This window comes from Acomys russatus, chromosome 4, assembly GCF_903995435.1.
Source record: "Acomys russatus chromosome 4, mAcoRus1.1, whole genome shotgun sequence".
Classification (NCBI taxonomy): domain Eukaryota; kingdom Metazoa; phylum Chordata; class Mammalia; order Rodentia; family Muridae; genus Acomys; species Acomys russatus.
The window spans coordinates 16,379,763-16,399,840 of record NC_067140.1 but is presented as its reverse complement, the minus strand read 5'-3'; the positions used below and the strand labels follow the sequence as shown (position 1 = coordinate 16,399,840).

Genomic DNA, 20,078 nt, shown 5'->3' with positions numbered 1-20,078 from the left:
AATCTCTGATATTAACCCATTGGTCCATGTAGCTATAATAACCAAATAATAGCCAGTATCATCAATAAAACACACATTACCAATTTTATTAACTGTATCTCATTTTATAGAATTAAATTATTTTAAGGAAAAACATTTAAAACTTGCTACCCTTTGTTTTTTACAAAACTCATGGAAAAATGAGGTGTTTTTTTCCCTCTTCTGTGTTTTTTTGTTTGGTTTGAGACAAGGCTTCTCTGTAGCCCTGGCTGCCCTTTGTAGACCAGGCTGGCCTCAAACTCAGAAATCACCCTCCCAGTGCTGGGACTAAAGGCGTGGGCCACCATGCCCGGGTGAAGAGTAAGTTATTTAAAGATAACCGACTCACAATTTTGTCAGCTGCAGCACTTGCTATGGTACTTGAGCCTCGTTCTAAGAATGCCTGGAGCAGCCTCACTAGTGCAGGGATATTGCCTGTTCTTTCCCAGAGCACTGGCTGAAGAAGGTGGGGAAACAAGGACATATAAGAAGACGGGATATCATTTTTATGTGTTTCCAGAAGCAAAGACATCACTTGGAAGACGTATGGGATAAATTCTGTTGATGAAATTAAAGGAGAGCTGTTAGTGCTGGCTCTGTCATCAGGCAGCATTTTGTAACACCCCACAGGATCACTACGTCAGAAAGAAAAGACTTGCAGTTTACCTTGCACATCATTTTGTAAGATTTCAGTGAACACTAGGAATAGAGCCTCCTCAAAATTCACAACAGCGGCAGGGTTAGCTTTGCAGGTTATTCTTATAGACAAGCATATTGCTTCAAACATGTAGTGATTGAAATGAGGTTTGCTCGGATTCTGAGTAAAAACAAGAAAATACCACTTCAATTATTCAAGTGACTACACTATGTATCAACTACAGCATGACACACCTGAACCTCCTAAATTGGGTAAAAGTGGTATCAGCATCTTTTAAACTGTCAGCACAAAAGCTGGGTGTGGTGGAACACACCTTTAATCCTAAGGCTAGGGAGTATAGTCTTATAGGCAGATCTCATGTCCAGGCCAACCAGGACTACATAGTGAGACTGTCCTTTTTTTTTTTCTTTTTGGTGAAGAGTATAAGACAGAGTCTCTGTGTAGCCTCGGCTGTCTTGGAACTACATCTGTGGAGCAGGCTGTCCTCTGACTCAGAGATCTGCCTGCCTCTGCCTCCCAAGTGCTGAGATTAAAAGTACACACCACCACACCCTGCTGTGAGACCCTGTCTTAGCAAAATTAAATTAAAAGGTGGGAGGGGTGGAGTTATGGCTCAGTGGTTAAAACATGGCTGCCCTTGTAGAGGACTTGGTTTGGTTCTCAGCATTCATGTGGAGGCTCACAAGGGATCTGATACCCTTTTATGACCTTGATGGGCATCAAGTATGCCCATGGTGCACAAACACATATACAGGCAAATACTCGTTAAAAAAAAACAAAACAAAAAAAAACAAACCATAATTAAGAACACAAAAAGCAGAACTAAACCAGTGCTTGTGTTTTCATTTATTTATTTGGAAGTAGTAATGCCAGCCTGGGCTTCACACATTCTAGGGAAATTCTCTATAATCACTTGGCTACATTCTCTACAGTTTCCTTTGGATTACATAGGCCTCAGCCTCAGATCTCTGAGAGTAGTCTCAAAACCATGTGTCCTAGGAGAGCCACATGGGAAAAATTAAAAACAGTGGAAAAAACATGTTCTGGCTCTGCCCAGCTCTAACACCTATGTGCACAGGCTGCTGACCCTCCTGTGCAAGGATGACATGCAAAACTATGAAGCATTCCATATTAAAACAAAACAAAAAAACCTCTATATTTTAAAAATTTAGTGTCCAGGGTTGGAGAGATAGCTCAGAGGTTAACAGCACTGACTGCTCTTCGGGTGGTCCTGAGTTCAATTCCCAGCAACCACATGTTGCCTCACACCCATCTATAATGTGATCTGATGCCCTCTTTTGGCCTGCAGGTGTACACACAGGCAGAACACTTGTGTATATGTAATAATAAATAAATCTTTTTAAAAAGTAAGTATCCAAGTTTGTGTATGAATAAGCAAAATTTTTAGTCAAAAAACTTTGTTTAATTGGAATAAGAATAACACAGAAGTATCTGTCAGTCATTAGTACAAAGCTTATCTTACTCCACTAAATATAAATGTAGGCTCATGCACTTTCTTAACTTCACAATGAACACGTCCATTTTGTTATGAGAACAAAACCTGCATATTGGCTTCTGAACCTGCACTTAAGATGACAGGTGTTCATCTCCAACCTATTTTTACATCCCCATGAGATCAGAAGAATGTACAGACCTCCTACAATACCTGGCTGGTGTCAAAGGGCTCTGGGCACAAACAGTTTGCAGGAGCTTAAAAAGCAATCTCATGGGCAGGTAAAGTACTTGCTGACAAGCCTGACAATCTGAGTTCAATCCCTGGAATCAGCATGACGTAAGGAGAAAATTCTTGCTGGTTGTCCTCTCACCTCCACACATGTCGTGGCATGAGTGTGCCCACATATACATACAAAGTACATAAATGTTCTTTAAAAGCAACCTAATTCTCTTAACTGGCTGTTACCTTACTAACAGCTAACAGCTTCTGTGTGAGCTGAGTGATGAGAGTAGGGATATAGGGGATTATGGCTTCTTGCAGGAGGGAGAAACTTCTCATGATAGCTGTAAAATATAAAAACAGCACAAACAATTTAGTTAACCATTAAAATAAGTCAATGGAGGGAAAGGCCACTAATTTATCAAGTAAAAATCTAAGATGCTTAAATATTACCTATCCTACATTTAAAATTGTCTCTCTTCCTTTTATATCAGGCTTAAAGTTGGCAATATTTAGGTGGAGAATACTAAAGCATTTCTACAAGACCCAAGGCTTAAAGAATTCAAAAAGGGACAATAAAAACATTACTAGATAAGTAAAGGAGCCAACAAAGAGGAAAAAGGAGCAGTGGGGTAGAAAGGACAGAGAACTAGAATACTAAAGGGAATGAACCCACTATCTTGTGTTTTTCAGTTAGGAAACACTGGCAGAACTGATACCCAAGGTCCAAAGGGAACATGGTCTCACAGGAAACTAAAAGAAAATATCAACTACTGATCTTATAAAGACATTAAAAAGTTAAAAATAAAAAGTCAGAGTCCACACTATAAAAACTTTGCACACCAACAGGTAACAAAAACCATGTAGCACAGGAGAGGCATATACTGGTGAGCTAAAGTATGATTATTACTACTCCGTAAGTTCATTTCCAGAGTTAGTGTCTACTAAAATGCCCCATTACCACATGCCAGGCCCAAGCAACAGAATTTCTCCAAGATGTGCACGAGGTATTTCTTCTATCTTAATAAAGACTCGCAGCTACATAGCCTGAGTTAAGGCAGTCAGAAGATGTGTCAGTATTTAATGAGAAGGTAATAATACCATGCACACCAGGAACACAGCAACAAAGACCCTGATCACTTTGCTGCCCTCATGATGTTGAAACCCATAATTCATCAAATGTAAAGACAGGCGCGTGCACGCGCACACACACACAAAATCTCTCTCTCTCTCTCTCTCACCCCCCACTCCCCCCTGACGGGAGCCGGAAGATCAGGGAGCTCCTTTGGAAAGCACATGCCATGATTTTGAAAGCAATAAAGACCTATGAGATGTGACAGCAAGAAAAACGTTCCCAAAAGTTAAAGCTGGCTCCAGGGCAACCCTCCTAAGACAGTACATGGCAGATCCTCACTGAGTCAGCATCTCTAGGAAAGGGTGTGCAGCAGGCCCATGTGCAGTTGGCCCCATGCTTTACCATACTCAGCAGGGCACAGTTAACAGAGGCTATTGAATGGACTGGTCTGAAATGACTCTGAAAATAACTCTACGAAAACAAATAAATTTTGCTATACTTCTTATGATAAGGAGTACATCAATCTTAAAGTAAAACATTTTCGAAAAAAAAATCATTAGTTAACAAAGTAAAAATTACATTACTTAAACAATAAGAAAAAAACCACAAAAACTTTTTTTTTGGATAGACAGTACCTGGTTTTTTAAGAATGAAAACTGAGGTATAGCTACAGTGTTTACCTTGTAATCTGAGGTTAGATATTTAGTTATTATGGTCTGCACACCGGGGAAAACGGCCTACCTTTCATAATATATTCATTTTCTGAAGAGCCAGGAAGTGTGAGAGCTTTGAAAAGGTTTGTTAGCAGAATCTCAACAAACGGTGCGATTTCTGCAGCTGTAAAACTATAGATGAAAAAACAGCTTTCAGTCACTACCAACTCTTGAGCTTTTCACTGTGGAGTACCCTGGGCAAATAGTACATCACACTTCTTGGCATAAAATGAGCCATCTCTCACCATTGACAACTGATGGGCAACTCTGGGAATAACTGCTTACATGTGCTTGTGCTAAGTTCCTAAATCAACACAACAGGGCCAAGCGTAACTGAACAAATAAAACACACCAAGTGAACTCAGGAGCCTCCTGTTTACCATCACAGAGAACAGCACCCACCATCAGGAGGGTTTCAGCGCCTTTTCTTCTTGGAGGTGGAGCATCTGTGCTCAAGGCTGGGTAAAAACAGAGTCTAAGACTGTTTTATGTCTCACCTAGTGCTTGGTTTCAAGAAATAACACTGAAAATTAGCCTGAAAGTCATGCAGACCCCTCCTCTGCATTTCATCCTGCACCAGGCCACAAGAGCTACTTTCTTGGCTCCCATAGAACGACTCATTCAAGTGAACCATATATCTAGCTCAGAGCTAAGAACAAAAAACCATGTTCAGCAGCAGCCAGAAGACACTGCAGAGACAGGCTGCCATGCACTGTCTAATGAAGCTCACTTGAGGTGCCCTTTGCTTTCTTCTCTATCTCATGGACATTGAATATTCAGTCCCCATGTTTCCCTCTCTCCTTTGGCTGCTGGAAGACTCAAAAAACAAAACAAAACCAAAAAAACAAAAACAACAACAACAAAAAACCAACCTAGCAGCCTCATGACACAAGGCCCTCTGATATGTGACTGTTTTCATTAGCTTTACTGCCGTTTTCCTTTGCTCTAATTCATCATCAGCATGAGACTATTTTGTAAGCTGCCTTACATCCTTTTGGAATGAGAGAAGTTAAATGAATAAAAATTACACATACAAGTTTTTCTAAATACTAATGGTGTTATGAAAACACCTAAAGACAATCTCAGGCAAATAAGGTGTACCCTTGGCCCTAAGCTAAAAAGTATAGGAATGACTCAGAAATCAAATACTTACAGAGTGGCGTTGTTTGGCCCTCTCATGGTAAACAGCCTTTCGAGAGCATGTGCCGCATACGTATGAACAACAATGCTTTCAGCCTGCAGATGACTAATCAAGAGAGGGATAGAGACTAAAAGGTGCTCTTTTGGTACCTGAAAAAGATTAACACATCTTCTAAATTTAATGTTACTTTTTAGCAAAAGGGAATAGAAAAACAGGGTGTGTTGACATTAAAAACAGTATTACCACCTATCCTGCTCTGGTGTCTCGAAAAACCAAAAAAAAAAAAAAAGCCAAAAAAAAAAAAAAACCAAAAAAAAACCCAAAAACCAAAAAAGTGTGTTTTCTGCAGAGACTGACTGTTGGGGAATGGTCTTGTGCACTGTGTATTCAGATGCTGATTTCTGTGAGCCCAGAACTGGCTGCAGTCAGGAAATGGGCACTGTCATTTCTACAAACTATGTTTCAATGTTGTGTAAAAAAATGCTCCCCATTATCTCTGGCTGGTTAATAAAAAGGTCAAGATCCCACAGCTGGGTGAGAGAGGACTGGGGGTTCTCAGGTCGACAGGTGAAGAGGAGAAGGAAGTGACCACAGGGAGGGTGAGGAGTGAGAGATACAGGAGAAAGCCAAGATAAGACTGAGACGGCAGCCAGACAGTGGTGGCAGCCACCTTTAATCCCAGTACTCGGGAAGCAGAGGCAGGCGGATCTCTGTGAGTTCGAGGCCAGCCTGGTCTACAAAGTGAGTCCAGGACAGTCAAGGCTACACAGAGACGGAGATGGCAAGTAAAAGGGCACATGACCAGACTAGCATAGTTGGGTTAGAATTGATGAACAGCTGCCTAGTAATAATTGGGCTTAAAGCTTATAGCTTGTTGAATAAACCTAATAGGTCAGTGTTAATTATTTGGGAGCTAGCACAGGTACTAGAGTAGTGCAGGTCCCTACTAATATCATATTTCAACACCTGATAATTATACCATCTACTGATGAGATAGTGGTAATATTAAAATACAGTAAAAATCACAAGGTATGGTTGAAAAAAAATCTCAAGAATATGCAAAACATCTCAACAGATGCTTTAAAAAATAACTAATGGTATTAATTTTTTTGCCCCTCAATAAACTCATAACATGCTATTTTTAAAGGGGGACAGTTATCCTTGTGTCTGTTCTGATAACAACACAAAATGAAATATAAATAAATAAAAAGCATATCTATGATATATAAATAATAAGCATATCTATGATGTATTTCTCATCTCTTATGAGGCTACATTTAATTAAGGAACCAGCCCCAATGATACTGAACTACAGATGGCCTTTGAGGTAAAGGCGCTTGCATGCCAAGCCTTATGTCCCATACGCGTGGCAGGAGAGGACTAGTGACTTCTGTATTTATGCTGTAGCAGACTACCTACCCAAAATAAATGTACCAATTTAAAATATAAATACAGAGACTAGAGGAACAAGATACTACCATGTATCATGTGACATTGTGATGTAAGGGTCTGAGAATTAAGGCAAGTAGAGGGTGCTGTGTCACCAAGTAGGACACAGCAGACTAGCCAACTAGAACAACCCGCGGACTGAGTTTGAACCAGACTTTAATAAAACCATTGTAAGAACACAAGATACTGAGGTGGGCGATATAGATCAGCACATTTAAATGCTTGCTTAACATCATGTGTGAGCCCATAGGTTCTCTGGACAAGAAGGGGGAAAAGACAGGATACTTAAGGGAAATTAAGCTCGACCTAGAATCATAGGTTATTTAAAAAACATTTTTTTTTTGGTTAGATGTAGATGTCAAATATTGATTACACAGTGTTTTATATTGCATAAAACAAATGCCAGGTTGGGGGAAAGCACTACTTACTTGATTCCTAAAAATCATAATATACTTGATACCATCAGCTTTCAGTACAGGAAACTCATTCACTGTTTAAAAAAAGAAAGAAAGAAAGAAGACAATTACTTAAGATTATTTGCAAATAGCTGGGCATAGTGGCTCACATTTATAATCCCAGCATTCGGGGAGGCAGAGGAAGGCAGGTTGCTGTGAGTTCCAGGATAGCCTGGTCTACAAAGCTAGTACAGGACAATCAAAGCTACAATGAGAAGCTCTGTCTCGAAAAACAAACAAACAAACAAATAAAAAAGATTATTCACAAATAAGTGACATCAGAGCTTAAACAATGGAGACTCATGGTCAGGTCAATGGTTTGGCTGATGTCCAAGGTATGTCAGGGTCCAAACACTTAAGGAGGTATGAACTTGTATCATTCAGTTGGGATTTGCTTTCAATTCTTCTAGGGAAAGGAAAAAAATTAATAACTAGAAAATACTAGACAGCTGTTACTAATCCTAAAGCCAGCTCAAAAGTGGCCGCAGAGAAGATTATTAGAATATGCTTGACACTTGTGTGTGCACACACTTTCATTGTGTAGCATTGCACAGCCTGGGACCATAGAAATCTGCCTGCCTCTGCCTCTAGGATTAAAGGTGTGCTCTACCATGCCTGGCTATACCTGCTTTTTTTTTTGGTTTTTCGAGACAGGGTTTCTCTGTATAGCCTTGGCTGTCCTGAACTCCCTTTGTAGACCAGGCTGACCTCGAACTCACAGAGATCCGCCTGCCTCTGCCTCCCAAGTGCTGGGATTAAAGGCGTGCGCCACCATACCTGGCTGGATTTTTATTTTCAATTAATACTTGTTTTTGAGACAGGGTCTCACTATGTAGCTGTGGCTGTCCTAAATCACACTGAACTCATAAGAGATCTGTCTGCATCTGCCTTGTGAATGTTAGTGTGTGCTAAAAATGAGTGTTTTCCCTGCATTTAATTGTGTGCTGGGATTACGGGCGTTCACCACCACACCCAGTCTGGAAGATCTTTTTTGTTTTTTTTTTTTTTAATGTTTTACATATAGGGAGGCCTAACCATATACTAGGGTAACAAAGTAAAGTTACAGTTCTGTCTCCTTGCTTCTGGTTTCTTCTAATAAAAATATTTTTTTGTCTAGTTAATTTTACCTAGGCAGGAGCTGAGGGGACCATGTCATTGCTACCAATAACATAAACAATTCTCTGAAAATTATGTTGATACAGATATCTTGACGTCTGCCATACTACTGCTTCAATAATTGATGATCTAACATTGTAAGTTACAAAAAAGAAAGCCTGGTGGCGGTAGCGCACACCTTTAATCTCAGCACTCAGGAGGCAGAGCCAGGCAGTTCTCTGTGAGTTCAAGGCCAGCCTGATCTACAAAGAGTACAGGACAGTCAAGGCTATATAGAGAAAACCTGTCTCAAAAAACAAAAACAAAACAAAACCCCAAAAACCAGAAACAAAAAAGAAACAATTTCACAAAACTCACCATTACTTGATTTCAAATCAGGAAGTATGTGATTCATAAAAAATTCAGTTAGGTTTACTAGTTCATTGGCTTGTGTGATTCCATGCTGAAAGGAAATATGTAATGGTGAAATACAATTAACAGAAATTTAAGCAATTTTAGAAAATCGTATCAAAAGTGTAGATGAGCGTGTCACTAAAGAATCCTATTTTTGCCTTATGAGTGTGAGTGTTTGCCTTCATGTGTGTCAGGTGCTCAGGAAGTCGTGCAGCTGCAGTTACGAATGGGTGAAAACCAGTGTGTAATTGCTGGGAATTAGAGAAGCCAGTGCTCTTAATCACTAAGCCATCTCTCCATCCTGCTTTTCCTCTTTTTTCTTCAGTCAAGGAGTTTCACTATGTGGCATGGGAAGGCCTTTAGTTAACAGTCCACCCTCAGCCTCTTAAGTGCTCTCCAGCCCAGAGACAGCATGTCAATAGACAAGCTCTTAGGTATTAAACAGAACTGTCTCAGGACAGCACATGTTCCTAAACCAAATCAGTGTTTTATACGAAATCTCTGATGAGGTGATGCGAAGGCATGACTCAAGAAGGAAGCACTCAGGACATCTACAGCAAGCTGTGTGGAAGAGCATATTAAGAGCAACAGGCTGCATTAGCAGACATTTCTTTTTGAGTCCTGTGTTTGCCAACGTGTTTCAGACCCAATCACCAAGAAAAGATTTACCTTCTGTGTTTGTGCTTTTGATGCCAAAGATGTGACTAGGTAAATGGCTGCATCTTTGTGTTTCCAGTTGACAGATGGATTTTTTGCATATTCCTGGAGCATAGAATTAACATAACCAGAGAAGATTCCTGTCACAGGACCTTCAAAAAATTTGCATAATCCTCGTACAAGATCACAAGCAGCCCTGCGTCTAGTATCAATATCTATAAAGTCAAAAGAAAACGTATCTTGGAAAAAAGTAGCAACCAGTCCAGTTTCTAAGAAACTTTCAGCAACACAACAGAAAGAACTCATTTTTTTCACCTATGAAACACAAAATGATAATGAAACTAAGGTGGATAAGACCATAAATCCTACAAAGAATATTTTTATTTTTATTTTATTTTTATTTTTTTTGATAGGGACTCAACCTAAGTAATCAATGTACCAATGTAATCAATATAAGGGCTTTCTTTACATACGATCTATATCCCCAGTCTATAAGAACTATTGTCTATTTTGTTTCTTTGAGATGATACCAAATAGCATAAGAGGGCCTTAAACTTGCTATGTAGCTAAGGATGACTTTGAACTTTTTTGTGTGTGGTGTGTTTACACATATATACACATATATGTTATCTACATGCATACATATATACACTTGCATGCCCAGGTATTTGGAATATATAAAGGGTCAGAGGTCAATGATGAGCATCTTTCCTTGATCCTTTTATAATTTTTGAAAATTATTTGTGTGGCTATAAGAGCGTGAGTGAGGAAGAGTGGAGTCGGGAGAGGAAGAGAGAGAGAGAGTTTGACAGACAGGGTTAGGAAAACATTCCTAATAAAAGCTAAAACTACACAATTAGCCACTGCTTACATTTATTAGAAAGAAAAAAAGCCTAAAAATTGACTTGCTAGGCTCTCTTGCCCTCTTATCCCCGCCTCTCTTGCTGTCCCTATCGCTCTCTCTCTCAGAAGTACCCCTTTCCCTATAATAAACTTCTCCATCATAAAAAAGATTGACTTACTAGATGACTATTAACTAAAAACCTAAAATACATACCAGAGCCTTCCAAATCCCTTCTTATGTATTCCTCAGAATTATCTTCAAATGCTTCTTCATCAGCAGCTACAGAGAAAATTGGCAAGTCAACAAGGCCTCCAGAGAACCCACGTCAACATATTCTATACCTAAGCAATCAGAACTGCTTTGTTTTACAAGCAAAGTGTTCTTTCACTATGACTACTTCAGCAGCAAACACACCAGAAAGGTTCCTAAGATGGGCATAGTGGAGCACACCTTTAATCCCAACACTCTGGAGGCAAAGGCAGGCAGATCACTGTGAGTTCGAGGTCAGCCTGGTCCAGGTCTGTCAAGGCCACACAGAGAAGCCCTGTCTGGGGGGGGGGGGGGGGGGGTTAGGGGAGTAGGGGGAGTGGGTAAGTGTAGGCATCATTCATTCTAGGAATGATAGGAAGGGCAGACATTATCAGAATAAAGATCTGTCCTTCAAATATGGCTTGAAAACTCAAATACCAAAGTGCCTACATTTTATTGTCCTGAGCTCCCTGCTCCATTTCAGCTGCTACCTGAAGAGTCCTGGGTGGGTGACAGACAACACAAGCCTCCACTTTCCTAATTATGAGGCAGGTTCTCTACTTTAAATAGATAAGGTAGGTATTGACCTTTAAGCCAAAAGTTTTACAACACACTTACCTTACTGAAATATTAAAAATTACAATACTACAATTAAACAATTTCAAACTTGAGACTCAATATTTTTATAAAAGAAACCCCATGACAGACAGACAGACAGGCAGGCAGGCAGGCGTGACGCACACACACACACACACAGAGCAACAATCATTTCACAGATGTTACATTTTCTGCCTTGGCTTAGAAACCAGGCAATAATGAGAGGCCACAAGTTTTATGTGGTAGTTTAAGACAATTTCATAATAAAAAGAAGTCACCTTATTAAACTGATGTTAACCATCTTTAAAACAGGAGAAGTAGAGAGCTTATGACCATCTTGCACACTTTAAAGAACAGCTTTTACTCCCCTGAAAATTCTTTCTACTTTGCCATAATTACCTCTAAACTCCATGTTAGGCACAATAACTTTCTCACAGATACTTGTCAGCGTGTTCTGGTCTTCAAACAGATTCTTGTAATGTGGTCTCTCGCAAACTGAAGCCAGAAATTGAATTGCATTACTTACCAACTGAAATAAAACACAGAAATAAGAATGTAATTAAAAGCTAAACTAAATTATTCTTGTAGAAAATAAACAGGGAAAGAATATATTTTGTTTCTACAATCATCTTACCAAATCATATTTAACTTCTTGACCAGTTGTAACTAACAAATTCCAAATGGCTGTGACGAAACGAGGCAGGTACCGCTGAAATTCTTCATCATATTTTTGTGCATAGAGAGCAGCATTATCACAAATCTGAGATTTTAAAAGCTCCAATAAGCCTGCTTCTTCTTCATCCTCACATGAGAGAAAAGACAAACTCAAACATATTGTTTGACATTCCAAATACTCCAATCATAGGCAAGCATCACAACACCCAGATTATCACAAATTATGACTTTTCTTCTCGTTGCTGACAGTGAAATACCTCACACACAGACAGGACTGAGAGCATCTGAAGCTAGATATACATCTCAGTGGTTGGGAGCACTTGGTGTTCCTGCCGAGGACCCAGGTCAACTCCTGCTAATTGTGTAATGTGTGGTTCAAATACGTCGATAACCTCAGTACCAGGATGTACATGATCATGTATTTGTATGTGTGAGCAAAACACTCATAGACATAAATTAACTTAAAAATCTAAGACAGAAAAACAATCCTATAGGAGCTTGAGTAGTAACAATCATGTCACAGTTTCTATAACATGGGTTTCTAAAAATTGTATTTTTTGTTGTGGGTGGGCTCTGAAACAGGTTTCCTGCCCTGGTTGTCCTGGAACTCACTTTGTAGACATAGCTGGCTTTGAACTCACAAAGCTCCTCCTGTCTCTGCCTCCAAGTGCTCTTAACCTCTGAGCCATCTCTTCAGCCTCCAAAATAATTCTTAATGAAGAAAAAGACTAACAATGTTTTAAATACTTACATCAGTTTGTAGGAGCTTATTATCCAATGTCAAAAGGGTATGAAAATTGTTCATCCAAGTTTCCATATTATCTTCAAAGAATTCGGGGAGATCCTGAAAAATAACCATGGACTTGAGATTTTTGATTAAAATGAATTGATTAATTTAACCAATTTCCCAACTATGACAAACATTTACCCATTCCTTTAGGCTCAAGTTCAGGTTTTAGTCTGTGAAAATTCTATTTTACCTACAACTGTGGCAGCTGAATAATTTGTCTGATAGTCTGATGTCTATCCTACATTCATATGCCCTCAAAAATCACCATTGTACCTTCTGCCTCCGTCTACATCTATCCCTTGAGGGTTCAATGAGGACAGCACGAAGCTCGTGTTTACAAAATACAGATCCCCTCCCTTCTAAATATTGTGCTTACTGTAAGATGGCTGCCAGCCTAGACTCAAGCTCCGTGAGCTTCGTACCCTGCTGATTTCTACAGCACATACAGCACTGTGACGACTTGAGCTTATTTCTCTTGATTTTTCAAATCAAGAAACAAAACAAAACAACAAAGACCCAACAGTACTCATTTAAGTAATGAATCTGCCATCCAGTTGAATACATATATGGAGTCTATGGTTTGGGGACAATTGTCTCCTTTACCTAATAAAAATGCAATTCCCTTTGTGGGATTTTCACCCCACCACTGAATATACTATCATGTTCTGAGTATAAGATTGACTATGCAAAGTGCAAAGGCGAAATACCTTCTTTTCTCTTGGTATATGAGTGTATTAACTAATACTGATTTTCTTTGTCCAGAAATTCTGACTCAAGAATCTTTGAATCAAGAGGACAAATGATATGCGTGCGCACATACAGAGGGAAAAAAACTTAAACGAAAAAAGCTGAAAGATTTTCAAAGGTTAAGAGCATGCATTGCTCTTAAGACAATCAGAGTTTGGTTCCTAGCACCCATATGGTGAGTCTCAAATACTTACAACTCCAGTTCTAGGGGATCCAAAGCCCTTTCTAACCCCTGTGTGCATCTACTCACAGAGCACACACCCAGACAGACATACAAAAAGAAAAAAAGTTTATTTATATATATATATATATATATATATATATATATATATATATATATACACACACACACACACACACACATACATACATATATGTTTTCAACACCTTTATATGCTGAGCTAGCTCAGAAATCTAATTCTATAATGCTTTTTATAAAATTAGGCTGAGGGAAAAAGAGGTGCTACAGACATGGCTGAGTGATTTTTGGTTCCAGCACCCACAAAGCAGCTCACAACTGTTTATAATTCCGACTCTGATGTCAAGACATCTCTTCAACTCCAAACTTTAAAATGTTAAATTCTTGAGGTCTTTTTGTTCACTTACATAAGTACATAGTTTCTTAGGATTATCTGGATAGCTTACTCAAAGTTTCATTGTAGACCTATGAAAGAAAAGGCTCTAACCGCAGTAGAAACCAGCAGCTTTATTGGATGCAAAAGAATGTAGCCTTTCCCTATCTCCACCATCTCCAAGAATTATTAAATACAACTCTGTGGGTGTGTAAAAAATAGAGAGAAGGTTTCCTTTAAGAACCAATGCTGAGGAAAGCAGTCTTGTCAGGTGGACTATATATTTAAAGGTGTGTGTGTGCGTGTGCGTGTGCGTGTGCGTGTGTGTGTGAGAGAGAGAGAGAGAGAGAGAAAGAGAGAGAGAGAGAGAACGAACACACAAGAGAGAGCCAGAGCACCAAAAGCAAAAAAGAAAGAAAGAAAGAAACTTACCTGAAAGTTTAAACTATAAAACAATTTTGAGATCAAGATCAAGGAAGAAAAAAGAATCCTCAGGGCCGAGGCATCATTTGCATGGGTACTGCACAGTTCAATGGTAGCCTTGGAAAGGAATTTAAGAACATGGTTTTAGTGTATCATAAAGCCAGCATGCTGAGCTTAGTGAGATAACCTTGTACTATGCTGAGACTACTCATATTTCTTCTCCAAATGAGGCCTTTAAGTAGTAGCATATATTCACTTAAAAATTATGAACAATAAGAGTATGTCTTTTAATCTGACTAGAATAGCCAGTAAGGAACCCAATGTTAATACTCTGAACATCTTTCCTATTCCCATACATATAAATAACAAAACAGCTTCCGCAGGCTCTCAAAACAAATTCTGCAGGGCGGTAGTGGTGCACCCTTACAACTCAGCACTTAGAGAGGCAGGCGGAGATCTGTGAGTTCAAGGCAAGCCTGGTCTACAAAGCAAGTTCCAGGACAGCTAGGATTACACAAAGAAACCCTGTCTCAAAAAAACAAAAAAGAAGAGTAGTAACATTTCCAATTCTATCGGAATACACAGAACAGCATGTTCACCTGGTTCACTGCACTCTAGATGTAGCCTTCTGTTCTCCACAGTCTCATCATAGAGACATGAGACGACACTGGCTGGGACCTGCTCAGACAGTCCAGCTGTGGCCTTAACGTTCCAGTCCTCATGCCTCTCCTTCCCATGTGCTGGATTACCGACATACGAACTATGCCCAGCCCCAAAAACTTTTCATTAAGAGCCGGGTGTGGTGGTGCACGCCTTTAATCCCAGTACTCAGGAGGCAGAGGCAGGCGGATCACTGTGAGTTTGAGGCCAACCTGGTCTACAAAGTGAGTCCAGGCCAGCCAAGGCTACACAGAGAACCCCTGTCTCCAAAAAAAAAAAAAAAAAAAAAAAAAAACCCAACACTTTTCATTAAGTAAAAATCTGTCCCAATCAAAGCCTAAAAAATTGATTGCATTTTGTCTTAATATTTGAAAACCTTTATCTTAACAACAACAACAACAAAAATCTGTGTAAGCTCTATATCTGAATATTGACTATTATACAACCATCCTCTTTTAAAGTAAGAAATGAAAAGAATTCGGTCATCGAAGGAAATGAGACTTAAGCTCTACTCTCATTTTACTAATCATTGTACTCGTGTGATCTTGTCTGGGGGGAAAGGTTGCATTTTTCCCAATCTTATAGTACTCTTATAAATACTAAGAACAACCTAAAGAACATAGCCTGTAAAGGTGTGTAATGTAGCTGGGCGCAGTGGTACACACCAATAATCCCAGCACTTGGGGAAGCAGAGGCAGGTGGATCTGAGAGTTCACAGCCAGCCTGGTCTGCAAATCAAGTTCAGGACAGCCAGGGGCTACACTGAGAAACCCTGTCTGCAGGGAAGGTGAGTATGTGCCTATGTAATGTAATTAATTAAATTCTGCACACGCCGAGGAAATCTCTTAAAATTTAGACATATATTTAAGCAACTTAAAATGGGTAATTTTCAAGACATATCATACCTTAAATAGATTAGTCAAAGGCAAAGCAAAGGCATCCAAAACAAGTTTAATTTCAGTCCACAGTTCATTTGACTTAAACTCATGACGGTATCTAGAAAAAGAAAAAGTACAGTCAACCTTCTGTTTACTCCATTTAGACAGCTAGACAACAACCAGAGAGCCTTCTGAATTCAAAATACAAAGAACAATCTAATTACCTCACAGAAATTGAGGCAGTGTGAGATGAATGCTCTTGCTTAAGAAGCAAACACAATGAGCTGAGTGGCTTCCCACGTCACTCAAGGATGTTCATACTCACCAGAGTAAGAAGTTATGCAGCAGAAAGTCACTAACAGAAAAAGAAAAGTACTAGAAGAATGAACTTGTATATTAATACCTTTTAAACAGTGAATGTGCTGTACGAAGGACTCCATTAATAACATGGAAATCTCCACTCTGAAAGCGATTCACCATTTCTGTCAACAAGTCAGGCCATTTCTGAGGAAAATCTTCTCTGCCAATGATGCTAATAGCATCACTCAACTAAGGAAGGAGAGCGTTAATTAGCAGAGAGCCTTACAAAGCAGCACCCAACTCCCTGAGCCTACTGCAGATGTGTGACATCACCTGCTTCTGAATCTGTTCTGGGCTACTTAGCATCAGGTGCACGATGTTGGCTTTGATTGCTACTCGATCAGCTTCACATATCTTGTTTGGTTCATCTTCAACCTAAAAGAAAATATCAACAAGCAAGTGACAAAGGATCCACTTTATTTGGCTTTACAAATAAAATACAACTAATTTCATTATCTCAAGTTGCCAATTAAATTGGAGGAATGTAGGTATTCCTTAGTCTCTCCTATGGGAATAATAACAGTTTCTTTCTTTCTTTTTTTGGTTTTAAGACAGGGTTTCTTTATGTAGCCCTGGTGTCCTTGAACTCAGAAATTTCCCTGCCTCTCCTCCCCAAGTGCTGGGATTATAGGAATGCATCACCACTTCGTGGCAATAAGAACAGAGTTTAATAATCTGGCGAAGGCATAACCCTTTCCTTATAACATGTATATTCATGAGAAGCCTATGCTCAGGGTCTACTTTATAAGTTCCTCCCTTTCTCTTAAGCATCATGCTTAAATTCTACATTAAACTATCTTAATGTATAGTCCTTTCTAAATGTAACCTTTCACAAAATAAATAAATAAATAACTGGGGCTCTCTGACTCCCTGATGCCAATTAAGAATTTTGGTTCTAGCCGGGCGTGGTGGTGCATGCCTTTAATTCCAGCACTCGGGAGGCAGAGGCAGGCAGATCTATGTAAGTTTGAGGCCAGCCTGGTCTACAAAGTGAGTCCAGGACTGCCAAGGCTACACAGAGAAACTGTGTCTCAAAGAAAGAAAGAAAGAAACAAACAAACAAACTTAAAAAAAAATTTTTTTTTTGGTTCTAACCAAGGACCATGCATGGAAAGGACCTAGAGCCCCTGCACAGATGTAGCTAATAGGCAGCTCAGTCTCCATGTGGGTTACCTAGTAAGGGGAACCAGAGCTGTCTCTGACATGGACTCTTGATGCTCACTCTTTGATCACTTCCTCCCTGGTGGGGTGGCCTTGCCAGGCCACAGAGGAAAAGGATGCAGGCACTCCTTATAGACTTGATAAGCTGGGAGGGGAGGAGGGCTCTCCCTTTCTGAGGACTAGGGGAGGGGGATGGAGGAAAGAGGGAAGGAGGGTGAGAATGGGAAGAGACTAGGGAGGGGGTTACAATCAGGATGTAAAGTGAATAAATTATAAAAAAATAAATTTAAATATAAAAAGAAAAAAAATATTTTTGGTTCTTCAACCTTAAGGCCCTGGGTTCAATTCCTAGTACTTCTACAAATAAATGCTGAAAAACTGGGCAGTGGTGGTGCATGCCTATAATCCCAGCATTTGGAAAGCAGAAGCAGGCGGATCACTGTGAGCTTGTGGCCAGCCTGGTCTACAAAGCGAGTCCAGGATAGCCAGGGCTACACAGAGAAGCCGTGTCTCAAAAAACAAAACAAAACAAACAAACAACCTAAAACCTAACCTAACCGAAACAAAACCTAAAAAGGAAAAAGAGAACAGGGTGTGGATATTCTGGAAAACACTTGTCTGTGATGCATAAAAGCCTAGATTTGATCCTTACTACCACCAAAAAGGAGAAAGGGGGAGGGGGAGGGAGACAGGATAGACTTGCTTCAATTTTCTATGTAAACCATCAGCATGTAGTTAAAATCTTTTTTTTTTTTTTTTTTTTTTTTTTTGGTTTTTTGAGACAGGGTTTCTCTGTGTAGCCTTGGCCACCCTGGACTCACTTTGTAGACCAGGCTGGCCTCGAACTCACAGCGATCCGCCTGCCTCTGCCTCCCGAGTGCTGGGATTAAAGGCGTGCGCCACCACACCCGGCTAAAATCTTTATACATTTATAGATGTATGTTACTTAGTCAGCCATGTGTGTCTGTGTGTTGCTTTTTTGAGACAGGTTTTTCTATGCAACACTGGCTGCCTCTGTCCCCCAAGGCTAAAATAAAAGCATGTAACCATCATGTGTGGCCACTAGTTGAAAGCACACCCTGGGTACACCTCTTAGAGACATTGTAGACTCCCTGGTTTTACATATCATAAAGATAAACACTCAGGATGTTGAGGCAGGAGACCTGTTCATGAGTTTGAGGGCCTAAGATCAGAAACAGACTGTCTCTAATAGCTCTCCCATCCCTCCTACCACACAGAAACAAGAGAAGCTAACATGCCTGCAAACAAGATGGACTTTCTATGCTTTAGTTATTTCTTTACCACATAGAACAGTATCTAATGAATAATACAAGCTTTAAGAGAACACTTATGGTTTTATAAACTTTTTCTGAAAGTTTTATTTCATGTATTTGCCTATATGAGTTTATGTGCACCATCTGTATGCAGGAGCTTCCTGAGGCCAGAAGAGCGAGCATCAGCTCTCCTGAAACTGGATTTTCAGGTAGTTATGAGCCAGGTTTGTGTGACAACCAAACCAAGGTCTTCAAAATCCTAGGTCTTCTAACAGAGTTACAAAGTCCGTGTGGAATTTAAATTAAATAAATTTAAATGAAATAGTTGTTTTGGACAAAGAACCTGTTTATCAAAAATCCACATCTGAATATTTTAAGGGGGACATATAAACCATAAAAACATACAGAGTATTTAATTATATATTCCCAAAATACTTACAATTCTCCAGTTCCTTTTAATATAGTTCTTGAAGGTTACTGAAGCACATACTTTAATGACATTATCCTGTGACTTTTCCAGTAATGTTAAAAGCAACAGTGGGTAATTCTGATTTCCTTCTACAGATTCAAGAAATTTTTCAGCTGTGAAAGAATTTTCATGTTAGACTTCTTATAATAAAAAACATTTTCACTCTATACATATAATGAACTATCCATATTTAAAGTATGAAAAAAAAAAACAAAAAGAAAAGATTAGATGACAAATAATGGCTTGAGACTTAAGCTGAACATTTGGGAGGGTCTCGGCCAACCCAGATACATATTGAACATTAGGCGAACTGGAGGTTACACATTGACATTCTGTCTTACAAACACACCAGATACATAAATAGAACCCAACCACCCAACAATGCAAAGGTTAGAACATTTTTCCTACAGGGCAACATTCATTTTATCCATTAAATGATTACATATAATATTAGTTGAAATGTATACAATGCTTCCGTTTTCAGATGATCTCTCTTAATACTCCCAGGTCTACAAATAAGTCTACTCAGATGATTACCCAGCCAAAGCTGTGGCTTCCCAGGAAATTACTAGGCATTACTGTAAGTTACACATCCTGCCTTCTTCCACAAAGGAAGTACTAAAGGAAGTACTCAGTAGCAGTACTAATGACCTCATTTATGTGAATATGCTATTACCCATGAGCTAAACTCTCACTAAAGGCTGCCACTATTAGCTCATCTAAGACCACAAAACCAAGACAAAAGGTTTTTATTCTAGTCCTTTAGAGAAGACTTATTTATGCTCCAGGGTTGATGGTGCATAACTTTAATCTCAGGACATGGGAGGCAGAGGTAGTACACCTACCTCGCCTCCTCGTTTCTCTATACAATAAGTTCAGGGCCAGCCTGGTCTACATACTGAGATGCCGTCTTTAAAAAAAATAAAATTAAAAAAAGGGGATGATTTATTTTTGTTTAACGAGTATGAGTATTTTTCCTGCACGTATGTGCATGTGAATGCAGTAACCACACACTGGCTTCCCCAAACC

At 39.4% G+C, this 20,078-nt stretch overlaps 1 protein-coding gene across 2 annotated transcripts in view; it reads right to left on the bottom strand.

Moving 5' to 3' along the window:
• The window catches only part of Cse1l (chromosome segregation 1 like), a 41,230-nt gene that overhangs the window by 4,971 nt on the left and 16,181 nt on the right, over positions 1–20,078 (bottom strand). For both annotated transcript variants that reach the window (XM_051143820.1, XM_051143821.1), the window contains exons 3-19: positions 19,020–19,162; positions 16,419–16,520; positions 16,189–16,334; positions 15,813–15,903; positions 14,257–14,364; positions 12,467–12,559; positions 11,675–11,842; positions 11,440–11,569; positions 10,408–10,473; positions 9,363–9,565; positions 8,658–8,742; positions 7,158–7,219; positions 5,293–5,429; positions 4,168–4,271; positions 2,598–2,695; positions 685–835; positions 368–576 (exon numbers count right to left, since the gene is read on the bottom strand). In XM_051143820.1, coding sequence (XP_050999777.1) covers positions 368–576; positions 685–835; positions 2,598–2,695; positions 4,168–4,271; positions 5,293–5,429; positions 7,158–7,219; positions 8,658–8,742; positions 9,363–9,565; positions 10,408–10,473; positions 11,440–11,569; positions 11,675–11,842; positions 12,467–12,559; positions 14,257–14,364; positions 15,813–15,903; positions 16,189–16,334; positions 16,419–16,520; positions 19,020–19,162 — 2,096 coding nt within the window. The remainder of the gene's footprint in view (positions 1–367; positions 577–684; positions 836–2,597; positions 2,696–4,167; positions 4,272–5,292; positions 5,430–7,157; positions 7,220–8,657; positions 8,743–9,362; positions 9,566–10,407; positions 10,474–11,439; positions 11,570–11,674; positions 11,843–12,466; positions 12,560–14,256; positions 14,365–15,812; positions 15,904–16,188; positions 16,335–16,418; positions 16,521–19,019; positions 19,163–20,078) is intronic.